Raw genomic sequence first — 19,462 nt, forward strand, 5'->3', positions numbered from 1 at the left:
TAGAAATAAATACATCTTCTGTATACATCGATAATACTGTATCAAAGCCAAACCAAGCGACACCATACAAAACGAAATACAAGTTTGAGCTCGCATCAGTTTTCAATAGAAAGACTAATTTCTTGTTAAATAAAGACGCGTGTGTCCTCAATCAACCACAATGGACAATTCGTTTAAAACATGTATTTGAGTTTTTGTAAATAATAAGTCTGATGCCTAGATCACCTTGCTAGTATCATTTTCCTATATTAAGTAGATTTAATAGATAGATATATTATTGTATCACAGATATCGGTATCATTAATGAGCGTCTGCGCCTTAACATAGTGGGTGCGTTCACGACACTTTTTGCGCGTAACGTCACGGTCTGTGCAGACGCAGCGTGGACAGCTTTGGTAGATGAACAACACTTCTTGAGCAGAACAAAAAGGGAGGTGGTGTTGAGAGAAATTCTAATCGCAGAAGAAGTGGATGCAATCGAAGTTCCCTTCGTGCTCCACCAGCTTCATAATTTACAGCATGATCAAGGTATAGTAGAAACAGTCCCTGCTATAAAGAGACAATATAAACGTATGTTTTGTGATGTGAGACAAATGAATGAGTATTATAACGGGCAGGATTCCCCCCTCCTCTCCCCCTCACAAAGGGGTTGTTACACAGTACTGTATTTTGATCTGGGACAAAAAATGTTCATATACTTGCACATATGGTCACATATCTCACTTCAACTACGTGTTATTAAAGCTGATTTATTCCCTTTAATTCAAGGTAGGTTATTCCCTGTCCCTGATAGCCTTTCATCAATAACCAATTACACCTGCTGAAAATAACAGCGCGGTTTTAGGTTCATTTCAACCGTTTAGCATTATTTTATTTTTTTACATGTTTAAACCTTTAGAATAAATATCCGAATATTTGAAAAGTATAATAACTGTGTGGAAAAAGAGTCAAATCATTTGAATCTGTATTACAAATCATTAATAAGATCATTCATGACATGACTCGAAGGCGATGACTAGGTGGCAGTAGCACATGGAGTGAGGATTGGATCTGCTTGCCAGTACCTCTTGAGAAGCTGCGCGGCTGCGCAGACTTTTAAGCCAGTGGATGCGTGACCTGGTGACGTATTTTCCGGCTGAGTTCACGCAGACGATGAATTTGGACAGGTTTTCTGTCTGCGTATCGTGAACACACCCAGCGAGTAGGCGTTTTGTGCTGTGGGTGAGGTACAATTTGACCAATCAGAACAGTAACCTTCCACAGCTCTTGTGATTTGATATTAAGCCACATCGTTGTGGGGATTTGAGGTCAAATGGACGTGTATTGAAAGGTAGAGTTCCTGTAAAAAAAAAAAAAAAAACTACACTCCCGCAACCAACTTCTACACATGCGCTGCTGGTCCTTATTTGTAGATTTGTACACCGCCCCAGCTCATTCTGCTATTCCTGATTGGTGTCACAAAACCGGAGATGCTCGGCAATTGGTCATGGTAGTTAAACACGATATAATGGTTAGCCAGTCAGAGGAAATTACAGCATGGCGGCTCTGATGGTAAGAAGCAGCACCAGGTTACTTACTGGATTTAATGTCGTTTACAGGAGCCTGATCCCCGGAAGCGGGCTCCCTTGGGCTTCGGTCCGACCTAGACTGCAGCTTCAGCCACGGTGGTACGCTGTTAGCCACCTCTCTGTGCAGGAAAGGATAGAGAATAAACGGAAGGCTGCGCTGGTCGGGGGAGGTCAGAAGAGAATCGAGGCACAACACAAGCGGGTGAGATGGCAATGTCATACCGCTTGTGAATGTTAGGATGTAGATGGCAGTCTGGACTAGGTAGTTGTGGAAGTTTTCTTTTGCTATCGAGTGAAAACGATCAGTGGGACTAGCTAACCCGCCAAGAAGAAAGTACACCGTGTAAATCAAGAATTTGTTATAATTATCATATTACATTAATCACCAAAACTTCAAATATGTAATTGTGTTGGTACTGTCTACAGAGGCGGAACTGATCAAACCTCACAATACATAGCTAAAAATGCTAATTAGATTATGATTCTCTCTGTAACTGCTATAGAATATCTTAACCTGGGATGAATGCATTCCTAGTGCAGGGGTAATAACAATAACCCCACACCTGATAGTGGAACTAAGTTAATAGATGTGATTTTACTTTAGCATACTGTAAATGTATGGATTTATTTAGAAAATAGTTACTTCTTACATCTACAGCTATGTGTCACATTGGTAAAACTTGGGTCTGAATATGCGTGCACCTTATTTGGGTTGAGTTTCATGTTGAATTGATCATAGGGAGACTGATGAAGCGTTTTCTATGTGCAGGGAAAGTTAACGGCTAGAGAGCGTGTTGAACTGCTGCTGGATTCAGGCACCTTTGTTGAATATGACACGTTTGTGGAACACAGGTGTTCAGACTTCGGTATGGAGGCTGATCAAAACAAGGTATCTGTATATATCTGCCTGTATAACTATCTCAATCCATGAGTATTCCTAATATAATTCTGATTCTAATGCTATGTCATCAGCAGTAAGATTAACATCACAATTCTAATATAATGCTGCTGATGTATGTAAAAAATCACTAATGTCTTTTATTAAAATAATGTAGTTGAATTTACTAAAGCAGACCATGTTATTATGAATTTCTATGAAAATCTTGATCTTGGTCCTTATTATTATTATTATTATTATTATTATTATTATTATCATTGTTATTAATTTCTTAGCAGATGCCCTTATCCAGGGCGACTTACAATTATTTTTACATACAATTACATTGATTTTTACATACAATTACCCATTTTATACAGTTGGGTTTTTTACTGGAGCAATCTAGGTAAAGTACCTTGCTCAAGGGTACAGCAGCAGTGACCCCCACCTGGGATTGAACCCACGACCCTCAAGAGTCCAGAGCCCTAACCACTACTCCACACTGTATATACACTCATACAGTATATGATGACGTTAGTTCTGTAAATGAGAAATAATGTGACTGCACGCTCCATTTTCTCAACACTAATCTGTTCCAGTTTCCAGGAGACAGTGTGGTCACTGGTCAGGGCCGCATTAATGGAAGATTGGTATATGTCTTCAGTCAGGTAAGCATTTATTTGTTACCCCTTATTTGGGGAAGTGATTTTGACCGCTTATCAGAGCAAGCGGGGTACTGTTTATCTTTGTTAGGGAATGTATACATCAGCCTTTTATGTCAGATAATCTGTTGCTATTAATATTAATTACAGTGCTTAACTTAGATGCTGAATATGTTGTCTGTAAATACAGTATAGCAATTATTAAGTATTATATGCTTGTTAAAGATATAACAGGAACCTTACACGCATCCACCCTTTACAGAGCCAGTTATTATCCACTGCCCATTATAATCCAGGTGTCAGGCTTGTGATTTGTTTTCTGTGAAGGTGTATCGGTGTTCATCCTTGTTCTTGGTTTTGCAGGATTTCACTGTGTTTGGTGGCAGCTTGTCAGGAGCTCATGCCCAGAAGATTTGTAAGGTAATGTACCCAGAAAATATAGAAATCACATAACAGTTCACTGATAAAAGGAATGCAATTTTGAGGTAATTTCCAAGTCATATTAATTCAAGAGGTTAGTGCTGAAAGAGATCAATTAAAAGTGAACTGTTAGATGTCTAACTGTATAGAGAGGGGTATTGCATGATTAAGGACAGCAGTATGTCCTCCCCTTACAGATCATGGACCAGGCGTTGCTGGTGGGCGCTCCTGTCATCGGACTCAATGACTCGGGTGGGGCCCGCATCCAGGAAGGGGTGGAGTCTCTTGCTGGCTACGCAGATATATTCTTGGTAAGATGTCTGTGAGCAACACAGGAGTGTGGAATTAGATTGGAGCACTTTTATCCCTGCATACACCAGTGTTATTAACTTGTTTCCCCTTTCCTGTTAATGTTAAAGGGACTTTTTGCTTCCCCACAAACACTGTATACTGATCACATTTTCAACCATTTGACTTAAAACTTCCTGATGACAAACAGCAGTAATTTACATCTAGAAGCTGTAAATACTGATAACATTTTTTATATTAGCATTTTGTACTTGATATTACTACCCCCTTACCAGAGAATGCAACTTTTGTGCTCATTTATTATTTAATTTTTTTTTTTTTTTTTTTTACAGAGGAATGTAATGGCTTCAGGAGTTGTTCCTCAGATCTCCCTCATCATGGGTCCTTGTGCCGGTGGAGCTGTCTATTCTCCTGCATTAACTGACTTCACATTTATGGTGAAGGTACAAGATACAATTTTTATTGAAGCTCTATGACACGAATGAAAGCCCTGTTCCAAAGCTAGAATCGATTTCTCACTGCTCAGTGCAGACGCCCCTGAGGTCCTCTGTGCTGGGCTGAGAGCTCTCTGCAATGATGTGTTCTGATGGTTTTCATCCAAGTCAGCTGGTTTTCAGACCCTGGGAATCTATATTTAACTTCCCCATCACGATATTGCAGGATAACACAAGAAACAGTGTTGCAAAGACTAAAGAAGTGTATATCTATTTGCATTCTGTTGCAGTAACGGGACATTTCTTTTTACTTTACATATCTATAACTCAGTGTAATTCCATACTTGGCTGATCCTGTTTTGCATTCTAGTTTATATCATTGTCATTGTGTATTGTGGATCCTTCAAAATATACTGTATTTTGTTGTGATGAGTATTTTTCTTTGCTAGATTTTTTAGGATGCTCAAAAGCTATGCTCTGTTAACAAAGGCTGGTTCGTTTTTTGTTTCTTCCAGGACACCTCATATTTGTTCATCACAGGCCCGGATGTTGTGAAGTCAGTTACCAATGAGGATGTGACGCAGGAAGAGCTTGGCGGTGCAAAGACTCATACAGCCGTGTCAGGTCAGTCTTTACTGGTAATGAAACTAAAGGACAGGGTTGTTTAATTGTGATCCCAGTGGCGCAATGCTGTTATGTCCGTATATTGATTTATTAGTTTTTTTATGTTTCAGGTTATTTCGGGAGACATTTCTGCACATTTTCATGGAAAGCAATATACCATAACTATAAATAACACCAACCCTAACCCTGTATCTGAGGCTGTGCACGTCCTATAATTATAGAATGTGTGCAAAGCATCTATGCTAATATATAATATAATCATTGACTTTCAATTCGAAATCATCATCAGCAGCAGCTGCTGTTATCTGCAGACTGCTCTGCTGCCTTATTGTTTGTTGTGATTCCTTCCACTTGAATTTCTGTGCCTGACACGATTTAAATTAGTGCATAAGACAACTGCTAGAAAAATCTAACCTAGCAAAAACCTTAAACTGATCTAAAGCCATTCTGAGGCTGATTTCGTTGTATTATTTTATTGTTGTGTTTATGAAGGAGGCCTGCAGTGTTTCTGAGCAGGAGGTCAGTTCAAGATCATGTGTGATGGGGGGGGGGGGGCTTGTTATTTTAAGAAACCTGTTAGACAAGGACTTTCTTACATCTCCAGAACCAGTGTAAATGCAGTCTATTGTGTGCGTAAGGATTGATGCATTTAATTGAGGTCTCTGCTCCCAGCCGCACTCAATCCAAAGCCTCATCTCAGAGTGGGTTTAATGATACAGAGCCCCATAATGAGGGTAGTGTGTAATTAACTGGTAATTGCACTCTGGCTGTGCCGGTCTTAATTGCATGGACTCTAAGGAACTGTACTTTTGTTTTTGCATAGTCAGATGCATTTAGTAACGCTGGTTAATGCAGGTGACATTTTGCTATAATATGCTTCTATATACATACAGTATAAATTGGAATGCATTGCACCACAAGAGCCAGACTGCCACACTTTACATGTATCTCTGTGTGGAGGAGAAGCTAGTTCGTCTGGCTCAAGCTATTCAGTCCTGTGCGCCTACTGTCAGTTGCACAGCTTTTTATAGACTTTCAATTCCCACAGTGTTAATCCACAATGCCACCTCGTCTCCTGTTTTAACAGGGTGTCTGTGCTTTTGTTTTTGTAGGTGTTGCACACAGAGCATTTGAGAACGATATAGATGCCTTGCTGAATCTGAGAGAGTTCTTCAACTTCCTACCTCTCAGTAACAAGGATTCTGCACCTGTCGTTGAGTGCCAGGACCCCAGGTTAGTGAGGACTGGAAAATGTATTCCTGGGACATGAAATGGGATGACCGATGGGGTAAGAGCTAGTAAGTCCGGGTTTGAATCAGTTTTAGTTTGGGATGGATTTCCAAGACCTAGAAGAAGCAATGTCTGCTTGGGCTGAAGGAATACTTTGCTTAAAACCTTTTATTTAACCCTTCTGCAGTACCTAATCTGTTGTTTCAAGATATGTTTTCAATGACATCTATTGGTCATAATACCACATTGCAAGCAAATGTTTATGAATGAATAAAAGGGAAATAGTACCACTGCTGACTAGAATAGACCTATTGCCATCTACTGGATAAATCCAAAATAGCAGCATAGAGATAGTACAAGAGAAAGGCCCAACTTGTAATGTATCTTACCATCTTCCAACCCACAATAAATGCAGAAAATGTTTTCATTTACAGGCAACCCAACCACTTTTTTTCTCTCATATGTAACTTGTGTCCTTCAGTTTTGCAGTACAATTTTCACAGTAAATCCTTTTAATGGTTGCTTTGTAATTCCCAGCCAAAACAAAACTCCCTTAATGCAAAATCTCTAATAATAATCTCCTATGGGCTGGAAGGGTGTTAGACTAGCAGTACATTTTTAATACCAATGGCACCAGTTGCCACCTCTGTGTGGGATATTGACTGCCATGTTTGACTTACTGCATCTTTGCTTTGCTTGATTTTTTTTAAACCATTAAAAGTGAATCATTATAAATACAACGTTCTTGTCAATTGTTATGTATTCTAGTGAGCGTCTTGTTCCTGGCCTGGACACAATAGTTCCATTTGAAAACACCAAAGCCTATGACATGCTAGACATTGTCCGTGGGGTGAGTAGACAGGGCCTGTCTGTCATTTGAACTACAAGAATCTGGGATCTAGTGCTGCTTTGCCAATTATTTCCTATTTATTACAGATTGTTGACGAGAGAGAATTCTTTGAAATCATGCCGAACTATGCAAAGAATATTGTTGTTGGTTTTGCCAGAATGAATGGGCGCACTGTCGGGATTGTGGGCAATCAACCTAAAGTGGCATCGGGTGAGAGACTTGCATTTTAGTACAACATACAGTCCAGGCTGTGTTACAGAAGGCCCACCTCCCTATAGTTTTATAGCCGTGTGTTTTAAGCAGGCTTGATTTATAATATTGTATGCAGTATGTAACAATACTTTCTTTGTCATGTATCGTAATAGAGGCATGAATCTTTAGTATTGTAGTAAGACCAAAAGCACTACAGGGCTCATTGTAGTTCACCAAATGGTTCTTCACTGAAGAATAAATGCATTTCATAGTTGGTATGATGAATACATACCCTCCTTAACTCATTGCATTTTTGTCTTTTAACAAAATAGCCCATGATTAAATGATCGTTTGATTTTATGCTTATACAAGTAGCCCATCAGGACCATCACATAGAGTATATCGTGATATACTTATATCGTGATATACTTATATTGTATGGTGACCTGCATATCATGATACATATCACATTGTGACATTAGTGTATACACCCCTAGTATACAGATCATTTATTTATGTTAGTGCATGGAGTACACGAAGTAGGGTTTTGTAAACCAGTACTACTATATATAGTATATTTAGAGTGAGTATATTGTTCTCACTACAGCTTGCAAAGGGTTCAGATATTTTGTGCTATTTTTACCCCATAACTTCCAAAACACAAGTTCATATTCTAAGGTAAAACTTTTGCTTTAGGTTGCTTGGATATTAACTCATCTGTGAAGGGAGCCCGCTTTGTGAGATTCTGTGATGCCTTCAATATACCGATCATCACATTTGTAGATGTCCCTGGATTTCTCCCAGGTTAGTACTACTTGGATTGGTTTGTAAGAAAGGGGCGTTCTATCTGAAGTGTTACAGAAACCCACTGCAGTGTTTACAGGAAACACATTACCTTTGCTGTGTCCTGCGTTGTCTACAGTCTCTCAAAGTCGCCTTGGATAAAGCATTGCAGTGTGTCCAGTTCATGCACCCTCCTGCAACAATGCTGTGATTTGAAATACATGCAGTATTGTGAGAACAGAAAACCAGTATTGTTGCAGGAGAGACAGTCATCTGGATACACTGCGATCCTTAGAAGAGATTTTTCTTTTTACCCTGGCAAACGCTGCCAAGTAGAAATGTATTGACCTGATGATGTATGAACCATGTGTGATTAAAATTTTCAATAGTCGGCAACATTTAAAAATAAAACACTGCTATACGGACAACACAGGACACAGCAAAGGTAACCTAATGCGTTTCTGTAAACACTGCAGGGTATTTATTCTGTAGCACTTTGCTGATTTTATTTTAGCAGTGCTTTGTGCACGATTACACTCTTGAGAATATGAGGTATAGCTAGGATATTGCTTTATTTCAGAAACCAATCTTTGCTTTTGATCCATGTAATGTTGCTATGTTCTATTTCCCACTTTTAATTTTTTACCTTTTAAAATCGCAGGAACTGCCCAGGAGTATGGAGGTATCATCAGGCATGGTGCTAAATTGCTATTTGCATTTGCTGAAGCAACAGTGCCAAAAATCACAGTGATCACCCGAAAGGTAGGGCCATAGCAAGGGAAATCGCACATGGTTGCAGTATAACTAGGGCTTCTAGTTTTCTGTTTTTATTTTCCATCTCTCTCCCACCCTTTAAACCTTAATTAGTTGTTAAGCCTTAACTGAATACCAGATTGTTTAAATTAGCGATGCACTACTAGGAACTAATGCAGTGGAAATTAATAAAAGGTGGACCATTGATAATGCTGCTAATAAGTAATACAATGGATTGTAAAACATTGGTTGGTCCTCCCTTTAAAATGAGAAGTCCATGCTGATCTATTTTAAATGTCTTCACCTAAATTTAGATAGGAAAACTATACGGGCGGGGGCAGAGATACAGAAAGATATGTAGATTGTCAATTATTTTACAATACTAAGTGTCTTGTTTTGGCCTAGGCCTATGGTGGTGCCTACGACGTGATGAGCTCAAAACATTTAAGAGGAGATGTGAACTATGCATGGCCTTCAGCCGAGGTTGCAGTCATGGGTGCCAAGGTATTTATGTTTTGTGTTTTTTTCTCTCTGGAGTGCCAGCAATAAGCTTTTAGGATTTCTAAACAAATACAAGTGTTCTGTAAATGGAAGCAACAGATTCTCAACGCATCAAGCGAATAACAAAGTTGGTGTCAATGCACAGGGTCCACATTAAACTCATTAGACTGGACAAGCACAATGTAAAATGGAAAAAAAGCAGTTAAGGCTAAATTAGCATTTTTCCCCTTACATAAAGGGGAAAGCTGTTTCATACTATGGCTTTCTGAATTGCAACAAAAAGCTTCACCCAAGTTATGAGGATCACTTACTTGCATGCCTACAGCCCATTTTTTTTCTTAGCAGATGGAATCTAAACCCTATAGGAGAATAGGGATTTAAGTGTCTAAAATTTCACAAACCTTTGAGTATGGTTCTAAAGTCCTTGGTTCTGATTGCTTGATGCAGTTTTACTCCTTTTTGCTGTAGGAATACACTTCATCTATATTTCAGCGTTGGGAGTTACGCTGTTGTGATGAAATCATACATACATATTGTTGTGGTTTTACAGGGTGCTGTACAGATTATATTCAGAGGAAAGGAAAATCAAGCAGAGGCAGAAGCAGAGTATGTGGAGAAATTTGCAAACCCCTTTCCAGCAGCTGTAAGAGGTACATATTTTATCCTGAGAACAGCTATGGTAATTGGTAATGCACTGTTTGAGAAATATACTGCACATAGCAAAAGTATAGACTACCACAAACACTCAATACATGTTTGTGTCTTATCTGTAAATATTTACAAATGTCAATTTTGTCAGGATTTTAAGGTTACTAATTTCTGAACTGTTTTGTGCAGGTTTTGTTGACGACATCATTCAGCCTTCAACTACTCGAAGGCGCATTTGCCGTGACCTGGAAGTGTTGGCTAGTAAGCAGCAAAATAACCCCTGGAAGAAACATGCCAACATTCCTCTGTAAATACATATCAAATAATATATTTTATTTGTATTGGGACTTTATTGTAGCAAAAGCTGTTACAGAAATTCTAGAATTAAATAAAATAAATGTTGTACAAATTGTTGAATGGACTGTTTTCATATTACTTAAACCAAAACTGCAAATCTGATTAACATTGGCTGAACTCCCAAATCAGTCATTTCTAGGTCACTTATTTAGGTTAAAACAAATGGTCTTTCATTTTTTCCTCCGTTACATTGAACAATGAAAATGAACCACGAACACCAAAGTATGATTTTCAATCTGTTATTCTGGAGTTAAGTTTATCGTAAGGCCAAGTTAGAATAAAATGTTTAATGCAAAAGTTAAGTGACTGATCAAACACAATCGGATTCAGAAAGTAAATCAAACTGTATCCATTGAGGTGTTAAAATCAAATCTAAAATTAGAGAAGATCCAATCAATGACAATTTGGAATTATTATTTTTACACAGTATAAATTGATACGCTCTTAACCTTGGAACCAGGTGAATCAATGTATTTACCTACTGCAGAACCCCAATACAAAACTCATTCTAAAAACACACACAGTTTTAGAACAGTTTATTAAAGGAAAAGGTGAAGCATCATCTTTTAAATTGTACAAAAAGAAAACTTTAATATTGAAAATGTACAATTTACAGGATTACTAGCAAAACCAAATCGGAGACACAAAATATAAAACCTATTGACTTTGAACTGAATTTGAAATCCACCATGGAAGTACCTAGATACGAAACCTTAATTATACATTGTTCTACAATACTGTCAAGTTATTATTCCATTTCATTACAGATGACTGAAGGACAAGGTTTGTTGCGATTGGGACTCAAATGATGCCGCATCTATTATGCTTCTATGCCCACAGAACTACAATGAGGACATTAAACCAACCACACTCTCTCTCTCTGCTAAATCTTTTGTATGTACACTAATTTACCCACTGTAACAGCCTTGCAGTTGGAGTCATTCTGCCCTCTGGTGGCTGAGTTACCATGCCATCCACTATTTGGCAACAGATCTGTTCAAATAGAACTGTACAAACATTTGACAATCTCACTTGATTCAAAACTTCATACTAAAACTACTAAAAATTCAAAATATTTATTTATTTGTTTAAAAACCCTGGGTAAATGATCAGTGTGATTTTCTGGAAAATACTTTTAAAAAGAGCTGCTACCGTTTTATTGGTGTACATGTTAAAAATGTTAGATGTTTCCTTTTATACTTTCCTGTTTTAAAACAATCCTTCTGCCAGAAACCGATAGATTTTAAAACTTGTGCCTTCAGACTCTTCAGAAGTGTATCATAATAAGTTGCAGCTAAGATATAAAGAGATCGTTGTTTTCAGATGCAATCTGAAAACAACATTTACCAGAAGATTTTCGAAATTAAGAATGTGTGTGTGGCAGATCGATTGCAGTGTGCCCCTTAAAGAAAACTACTTAAAAATCAATCCTGTGGACACCAATCACTTGCTAGACCAAATTATATTACTGAGATGACACATATTACTGTGGTAATTATGAAGCAAACTGCATTTTATTATTTGTCTTCCCATGAATTAACCATCATTTTACTCCACAAACTTACTGAACCCAGTGTTTTTGGCTAAATAATGGGCAGATTTGTAAACCTGTATATGCATACAATAATAAGGCGACATGAAAACAAAACTGACCGAATAATCTGAAAGACCACCGAATGATAGTGACCCAATGATCAGTAACAATTATCAAACATTTACATCTGTAAAAACCATGGCGAAACAAGGAGATTGTTTCTAACTCCAGGATAATTAAAGCGTACCACAATGCTAACCAAATCCAGTGCGATTTTAAAAAACATGTCTCGTTTCTAATCTAGTATTGCAGCATTGCTATCTAAACTTGACATTAGCAAACAAAATTAACGTTTTTTTTTTTTTTTTTTTTAAATGTACAGTATGTATTTATTATATATATATATATTTAATGTTAAAAACTTCTGCAATGTGTTTTTTGGTTACCCCCCAAAAATCACTCCAGCAGCAGTATCACCTGCATTTGTTGACAATTTTAAGAAAGCCATTCATCGTTGGGGAAGTACCACTGCTGTACACTACAAGGGTGACAATCCTTTTGATAGTTCTTGCGTGGTCTTCTGGTCAGACTTTTTTTTTCTTTTTTTTTTTTTTCTTTTTTTTTTTGTCAAAATAAAGTAGATCAATTCTAGAATGTTATATAACAAGCAATCACAGTATAAAGGCCCCTTGCTCCACACACATTTCCATTCTTTGTCTTGAAATTTTTCTTTCAGAACATGGGCATCCCAAAACCCTACAGAAAAATGAAGAAATGATGATTAATTGTAATACTATTATGGAAGTCTCTCTCCCTCCCCCCTCCCCATCCTTTTGTTTTCTCTTAAACTTCTAAATATGTAGGAGATTAAAAACTGTGATGAAATTATACATACTGAATCATCTTCTATGATAGCTGCAGAGTCAAAGAAATCTGGTCTTAATTCAGCCCTCTCCCGTCTGTTCCTTGAAGGAGGCTGTGAAAATATGAAAAAGGAAAGTAAATCAGTATATGAAGATGATACATAACAAGCAGCCAGGGGCTATGTCAGGCCATCCTCTGATAGAACCTACCTTCACTGAGAGTAAAAAGATCTCACATGCAGAATGTCAAATGACAAAGTATTCAAATGTTTAAACCATAACAGGTTCTTTGAAAACAGACAAAATACTTTAATAAATCAGCTTTTTGGCTGTTTAATTTTTTAAGTGGCTACCTCCAATCAAGTTGAATGTGACACAGTAAAAGAGTGCATGACAAATACACGACTTGATTTGAGGTAGCCACCAAATACACGATATACAACATGTCAGAAAAAAAATGACTATAAACTATTAGCAGGTAGAATTATCATTATAACATCACAACAGCATTAAACAAATGGGTATGTTAAGGAAGTGAGCCGCTCTGAGCAGCTCAGTGAAAGAACCCACTTAACAGCATGCTCCGTTTCGCTCACAAACACCACACACCACAACAACAACTCCAACTCACCAGATCAATGACCATGGTGTCTTCAAACTCTTCATTCATGTCCTCCAGCTGGCCACGTGATGACATCATCACATCTTCGAAGATCGGCTCTGCATCATCCTCCATGAGGCCTCGACTACAGCAAACGTGAAAAGTTAAATATAACAAAAAATAGCTTCTTATTTACATGCCCCGTTGACCCACCCACACATATATGCTTAAGTGAGATTACCATTATTTAAGAATTAAAAAGGTTTTCAGCTGCAATAGTTTTCACTTTTTAGATTGTGGTGACATTATTGTTACTTAATATGTTTGATATAAATATCACTTAGTAAAAAGTAGTGCGGTGCAATAGGAACTACTGCTGCAAGAGTCCACCGTATATATTCAAAATATAAGCTTGAATGGTTCTTTAGCACTTACACAGTTTGCCTGACACCACCACTTCTTGCTTTCATGTAGTTCATGCCCGTTCTGTCTTTCCGGTTTACATCCTCCAGCTTCTGCTGACCTAACCAGGACATCTGCATTTGTTGACTAAAAACAGAATAATGAGTTAAATATTCATTTTCTTTAAATGTGGAATCTTAAACATTTAAAAAGCACTCAAGGTGAGCATAATTCCATCAGTTTAGACTGTTTTACACTTATCCTGGGATCCCCAACTCTAGTTGTTTAGTGATACAATTGAAATGACCAGAATTTGAGTATTTCTAAAATCCAGGACGAGTGTGAAATTCTAACCCTGGTTTAAAAACATAAGATTACAATATAATATTCTCTCAATAAGGCAAGCTCCCTTACTTGTGTACATAGTCTGTTTCAGAGCCTGGCTCAGAGTCTTGGTCTGGTATATGTTCAGCTGCTTGCCGGGGATTTTCCCGGAGAACTGTAGAGGTGAGCTGTGGTGTCTGCAGGGCTCCAGGGGTCTGGAGAGTGTCTCTCATTATCCAGGAGCTTTCCACATTTTCCTCTACAGTTTCAAAATACCAGGAAAGAAAATGAACAACATGTTCCAAATACTATATACTTCATGCAATACTGGAAGTAAATAAATAAATAAATAAATAAATAAATAAATAAAAGTATGAAGCAGTATTATGCCTTTACAACAGATTCATGCCCGCATATTGGTTTAAAAATTCTTATCACTACTTTAACCATACATCTAGCTTGCATGGCTGATCATACATTCACATACTGGGCTGCCACTTCTGGGAGTTTTAATAAGAAACCACCACAATTACACTGACAATTTCTGTATAAGTTTTATTTGTTGAAGGTCTTGGTCTACTATAGTTCTATGTGTAATGATGGTAAACCACCAACTCCAAGTAATATAAGGAAGGTACTCTTATCCTTTCTTATCCTCCTTGGGTCAAGCATTGTATGTTTTTTTTCTTACCCTCTATCCGTTTCTTGTGAAGTGGAGGTCGCCCTTTTTTACTCCGTACCGACGTCGCTTTGCTGCTGCTGCTTCCGCTGGTGACAGATAACCTGTCCTCGTCGCCACCAGTAAGAAGAGAGTTCCTGTAGGAGATGAGGGGCAGCCACACGTCCTCCCGCCGCTCCATCATCTGCTCCGACATGAACTTCTCCAGATAAGAGTGTCTGCAATCAATCCATCAGAGAAAGTAAAAAAAAATAAAAAAATAATGTGTGTACTAGCTTTGTGCTACTAAAATGTCCATTTAACTGCAGGTTCTTATAGTAAATCTGAAATAAATAACTGCAAGTAGCCAACTTGCACGCTGCTGCAACAAATAATTTAGAACATTTCCATTGTTGCTTTTTCTTAAATATGATTCTATGTTCTGCGGAGATTAAAGATCAAAGCATATTAAAACAAATTAACATTTATATAAGTATCTGTGTTTTGCACATTTGTATGCAAGACTACCACAATATTCTGCAGCAAGCTCAGTATCACAGAGGGTAGATGTTTTACTTACACTGTTTTCTTGTCTTGACGAAGGAGTTTGGAAGAGAACTCACTGAGAACTTCAAGGAAAGCAAGATTCGGAGGAGGAAATTCTGGTCCTTTCGGGTTTTGATATTTGAAGGCAAACTCTATACCATCCCTAAAATTAAATTAAAAAAAAACTAAAAAAACATTTTTACAGTTAGGAGTAATGTTAAGGGATAATCCCCTAGCAACGAAGTAGGGATGGAATTCAAACCTTGAAAATCAAGTCTTAACATTTAATCTCCACCTTAACACATGAAAACAAAACAAAACCTGAAAAAAAAGATGAAAAACATAGTAATCCTTGGGTCCTGCAGCATACAGAGCCACCGACCACCTGCGACAAGTCATGTCTAGTCTATCGGCAATAGATCATATGCTTTATTCATCTCTTCTGGAAGCAGCTAGTCTACTGAAACTCACTTGTGCAGGGTTGCAACAGCCTCCCTCGTTTTGATCTGATCCAGACCAAAAGTAAGTGCAAATCTGCGAGCCAGCTCCTTAATTCCACTGACATGAGAGGAGGTTCTGTCCAGATTAGGTCCTTGTTCCTGAATAAGCTCATTAAAGAGCTAAACAAATAGAAAGAAACACATCAAAACAATTACATTTAAATAAAAAAAAATCTTACTGTACATGTGTCTTGTAAATGTTTTACATTAAGTAAACTGCTACCAACCTCTAATTTACAGCACTGAAAAGTTAACCTTGAGAGTTCATTTCACTTCAAAACCATCACACGTCTCCTTACCTGTTGCAAGCTGAGAATGAGAGTTTTGGCACACTGGATCTTGTCCGTTTGCCTTGTTTTACTTAGCGTTTCCTTGATGATATCTCCATAATCGTTGTAGTACTAAAAAAAAAAAAAAAAAGGATGACAATTCTCTAACTTTTTCCAACTTATTTCATTTAAATAATGTACTTCAAGTGAAGTTCAATTTCCCTTTGTCTCATGTGACTAATACACACAATATAGCCCAAATTAGTGTATATTTAAGTATCTGTGCTTTTCTGTAATTTCTGTCAAAGAAAATATATTACAGGTATACACAGCATACAATATGTTGTCTCAAACATACAGTATGCATTTTTAGGCCAGTAGATTTTAAATGTTATATGCCACAAACAGAAATGCAGCAGCTTACCTTCATATAGTGTTTGAAGATGTCAGCAGCAGCATGCATGTCAACAATATCGTAGATAATGAGTTTGCTAAACGCTGCCAAGAGGTTTCTCCTCTTGTGTAGGGCTTCTATCTTATTAGCTTCATCTTCTTCATCCCCCTCTGTGTACAAAATACAAACCAGTATTACATTACCTTTGGTAAATATGAAAATGTGTTAAAACCAGATCTCATATATATATATATTATAATTATAATTATATATATATATATATATATATATATATATATATATATATATAAACCACACACAACAACATATTGGACAAGCTTGGACACCACTGGCTATGTGCCCACAAATCACAGGCCTGTATAAAAGGTTTAAGGGATAATTAGATCTCCAAATCAGCATTGTGGCTCTGTTGAGAGTCAAAAAACTTCAATTACTTAAGAAAAAAAAAAAAAAAAAAATTAAATGATGCAGTCAGATAATTCTGATGTTGGGGTCCTGCAAATGGTTTTCCTTACCCATGCTTTGGTTCTCGTCATCTTGATCTATGAAGACATGATCCATCACAAAGTTCAGGAGTTCATTCTGCAGCGGATTATCTGGATTGAACACAAGTGATTGCAATCCCTCCCTGCTTCCCGACGTCAACTGGTGGCTAAATATCATCAGAAGATCACAGAGGAGCATAAAGGCCTGAAACAAGAGCAAATTCCATATCTAAATTAGCTTCATATTTGTCTTATAAAAACAAAGCTTTGCTGCATGTAAAGCTATACGTACCCTGTAGCATGTACTGCAAAAAGGAGCTGAGCAAAAATAAATATTAGCATTAATTCACCTACATATTTACCATATTCCACCTTCTTAAATCGAAATTGAAAATTGCACTTCATTCGCAAACCTATAAAAATATTTCCTTTACAAAGATACAAAGTGTTACTACAGTATTTTGGCAACCGCAACTTCATTTAGCATAAAATAGCATATGTATTGTAGTATTTTGCAGTAGTACAACATAAGGCAGTAGTTAAAGGGCTATAGTAAGTGTTGCTTGTTTAATTAGCAGTGAATTTCCAACATACCTGTTCTTTAACTGGAGTGTTGACATTCGATAAGCATTGCTGGCAAACAGCAAGGAAAGACTTGACAACTTTTCTTAGTGCAATTAGATCATCCTACAAACCAAGGTAACCATAGTTAATGCAAGTGAACATTTAAATTAAAATGCTCCTATTTAATTTCAAGGGAACATTTTTTGTATATTTTAATTGCATTTTAGAGACTTTGCCATTACGTTTGAATTGCTGAACTCTCATTTTTATGGCTTTTACACAGAATCTGTACCAAACAGGAAATATTATGCAACACATTCGTGTGCTTGCAACCATGCGCTCTCTGTCAATTGGGAGAATGCTAACTCCACTGCCCACCACTTCAGAGAACACCTTTAGCTGATGATCATATTGACACAGCCTGTAAAAACAGTCCCTTAAGCTTGCACTGGTTCTTCATTTCAATAATATCTGCAGCCAAAAATCACTTACATACACTGTGAATATAGGTTTCCTTGATAACCACAAGGGCCAGTCTGCACTTTTAGAAAGTATGAGAACTCTGATATGCCCCAGGGGCACAGGGCCCTCAAGACCTCTGCAGTGGCCGTTATTCTAACACTAAAAATGTACCTTGGATGGGGATCCTTCTGTAATCGTGACAAGCTGCCAGAGAATAGAGTAGTGAGAACACTGCAGGGCCTGTACTGCAATCTGCAAAAGGAAAAGGAAAAAAATAAATAAATAAAAAAATCTTTAAAACACAGCCATACAAAAACACTGAGATGACAATTTCATCAAATATACAGTAAATACAACATGGTTTATAAATAGTGAATAGAATGTCAAAATAACCAAAATAAATTAAAAAAATGCACCCTGAAAATGAATCTGGGATTTTGTATTAGAAAATAATGTGTGTATAAATTAAAGGTTGTAGTTGAAGATACTTACTTGCTCTGGCATCGAACCCTGTTCGATACCTGCCTTCAGCAACCTGTAGCAATTTCCAAACATATCCCACTTGGTAAGATCATGTGCGCTAACAAACAAACAAACAAAGAATAATGATCAGTATTATAAAAATGTACCCATCGGGGGAATAAATGCCATTAAATGAAATTGGGAAGAAAATGGTAAAAAAAAAAAAACACACATTACAAAAATAACTTCTATTGCGGTAGCAAAGGCTAACATCAGCTATGAAATGTTGTGCACATACTTATGGAATGCTGTTAGTCGTTTCAAAGTTGAAAGTACATTATAAATGTCATCATCATCTGCTTCTTCACCCTGAGAACACAATAAACAAATTCAGACAATATAGAGAAGAAATGTGGCTAAAACAAGGATTAACGAAGACAGTTGTATTATATCAAGTACGTTACATTTTTATACTAGTCAGGGAAATGTTTGTCTCGGTACACTCAATGTGTCCTCTAGTTATTACATGATTAGTGTTTTGTTTTTCCTAATTCTGGATTTTAAATTTGTTTTACAAAAATTACAGCATCAATGGGATGTGTAGTCAGGAACATACTATATAAGAGTAATGCAGTCCATTCCACTCTTAGACCATACCTCTTGCAGCAGTTCCTCCACTGAATGATTGAACCTGTCCACCAGCTCGTCTATGAGCTGACTGCGGGCAATGTCCACTCTGTTCATGATGGTGTATTCCTCACTGCACAGAATGCTATACGTTTTACTGCAGGCTTCCAACACATCTGTCTCAGTTTGCTTTTCCACCACAAACTTGATTTGTTTCAACAGGGCATCTAGGTGCTAGGTGAAAGAAAAAAAAAAAAAGAAAATCAGACCCTTTACATACCAATCCCTCTTTTTGTGGATAGAGACAGATATATATAAGCCAGCATTGAACAATGTTAAATCCTACCTTCTCCATCCTCCCTGCACTATAGATGTCTAGGTCGAAATATTGAGGGATTTGTAATAGGTTTGCCACCTTCTCAGAATCAGCTTGATACTGTAAGAGGAAAATAAAAATGTTATATCATCCAAATACATTAAAATACAAAAAGGGGTGACCGTCACAAGTCTATACAAATGTTTCAAACAAAAGGTCGGCGTTT

General features: G+C 37.3%; 2 protein-coding genes across 2 annotated transcripts in view; one reads left to right on the forward strand and one right to left on the reverse strand.

Annotated features, from left to right (window-relative positions):
* The first annotated feature begins 1,399 nt into the window (after nucleotides 1–1,399).
* Nucleotides 1,400–10,268, forward strand: pccb (propionyl-CoA carboxylase subunit beta). Its single transcript, XM_034028853.3, has 15 exons — nucleotides 1,400–1,770; nucleotides 2,338–2,457; nucleotides 3,045–3,113; nucleotides 3,471–3,527; nucleotides 3,725–3,838; nucleotides 4,169–4,279; nucleotides 4,786–4,894; nucleotides 6,007–6,127; nucleotides 6,893–6,974; nucleotides 7,061–7,184; nucleotides 7,863–7,970; nucleotides 8,611–8,711; nucleotides 9,108–9,206; nucleotides 9,754–9,853; nucleotides 10,041–10,268. The coding sequence occupies exons 1-15, from the start codon at nucleotides 1,537–1,539 to the stop codon at nucleotides 10,160–10,162; spliced, it is 1,671 nt and encodes a 556-aa protein (XP_033884744.2). The 5' UTR covers nucleotides 1,400–1,536; the 3' UTR covers nucleotides 10,163–10,268.
* A 461-nt stretch (nucleotides 10,269–10,729) lies between these two features.
* Nucleotides 10,730–19,462, reverse strand: part of LOC117417095 (cohesin subunit SA-1-like) — a 38,078-nt gene continuing 29,345 nt past the window's right edge. Inside the window, exons 18-34 of the mRNA XM_034028852.3 lie at nucleotides 19,267–19,356; nucleotides 18,951–19,154; nucleotides 18,592–18,662; nucleotides 18,324–18,411; nucleotides 18,003–18,083; nucleotides 17,400–17,492; nucleotides 16,836–17,010; nucleotides 16,330–16,469; nucleotides 15,936–16,037; nucleotides 15,608–15,756; nucleotides 15,171–15,299; nucleotides 14,624–14,829; nucleotides 14,023–14,191; nucleotides 13,642–13,755; nucleotides 13,237–13,351; nucleotides 12,638–12,718; nucleotides 10,730–12,498 (exon numbers count right to left, since the gene is read on the reverse strand). Of these exons, the coding sequence (XP_033884743.1) occupies nucleotides 12,475–12,498; nucleotides 12,638–12,718; nucleotides 13,237–13,351; nucleotides 13,642–13,755; nucleotides 14,023–14,191; nucleotides 14,624–14,829; nucleotides 15,171–15,299; nucleotides 15,608–15,756; nucleotides 15,936–16,037; nucleotides 16,330–16,469; nucleotides 16,836–17,010; nucleotides 17,400–17,492; nucleotides 18,003–18,083; nucleotides 18,324–18,411; nucleotides 18,592–18,662; nucleotides 18,951–19,154; nucleotides 19,267–19,356 (2,031 nt within the window). The 3' untranslated portion in view covers nucleotides 10,730–12,474. The remainder of the gene's footprint in view (nucleotides 12,499–12,637; nucleotides 12,719–13,236; nucleotides 13,352–13,641; nucleotides 13,756–14,022; nucleotides 14,192–14,623; nucleotides 14,830–15,170; nucleotides 15,300–15,607; nucleotides 15,757–15,935; nucleotides 16,038–16,329; nucleotides 16,470–16,835; nucleotides 17,011–17,399; nucleotides 17,493–18,002; nucleotides 18,084–18,323; nucleotides 18,412–18,591; nucleotides 18,663–18,950; nucleotides 19,155–19,266; nucleotides 19,357–19,462) is intronic.

Source organism: Acipenser ruthenus, chromosome 12 (genome assembly GCF_902713425.1).
Source record: "Acipenser ruthenus chromosome 12, fAciRut3.2 maternal haplotype, whole genome shotgun sequence".
In the NCBI taxonomy this organism is placed as follows: Eukaryota; Metazoa; Chordata; class Actinopteri; order Acipenseriformes; family Acipenseridae; genus Acipenser; species Acipenser ruthenus.

Bases quoted from the DNA above. Each gene is read 5' to 3' on its own strand.
- pccb (XM_034028853.3), top strand. From the start codon at position 1,537: ATGGCGGCTCTGATGGTAAGAAGCAGCACCAGGTTACTTACTGGATTT. The intron at 3,839-4,168 runs GTAAGATGTCTG...TTTTTTTTACAG, and splicing joins GCTACGCAGATATATTCTTG to AGGAATGTAATGGCTTCAGG. The intron at 7,971-8,610 runs GTTAGTACTACT...TTAAAATCGCAG, and splicing joins TGTCCCTGGATTTCTCCCAG to GAACTGCCCAGGAGTATGGA.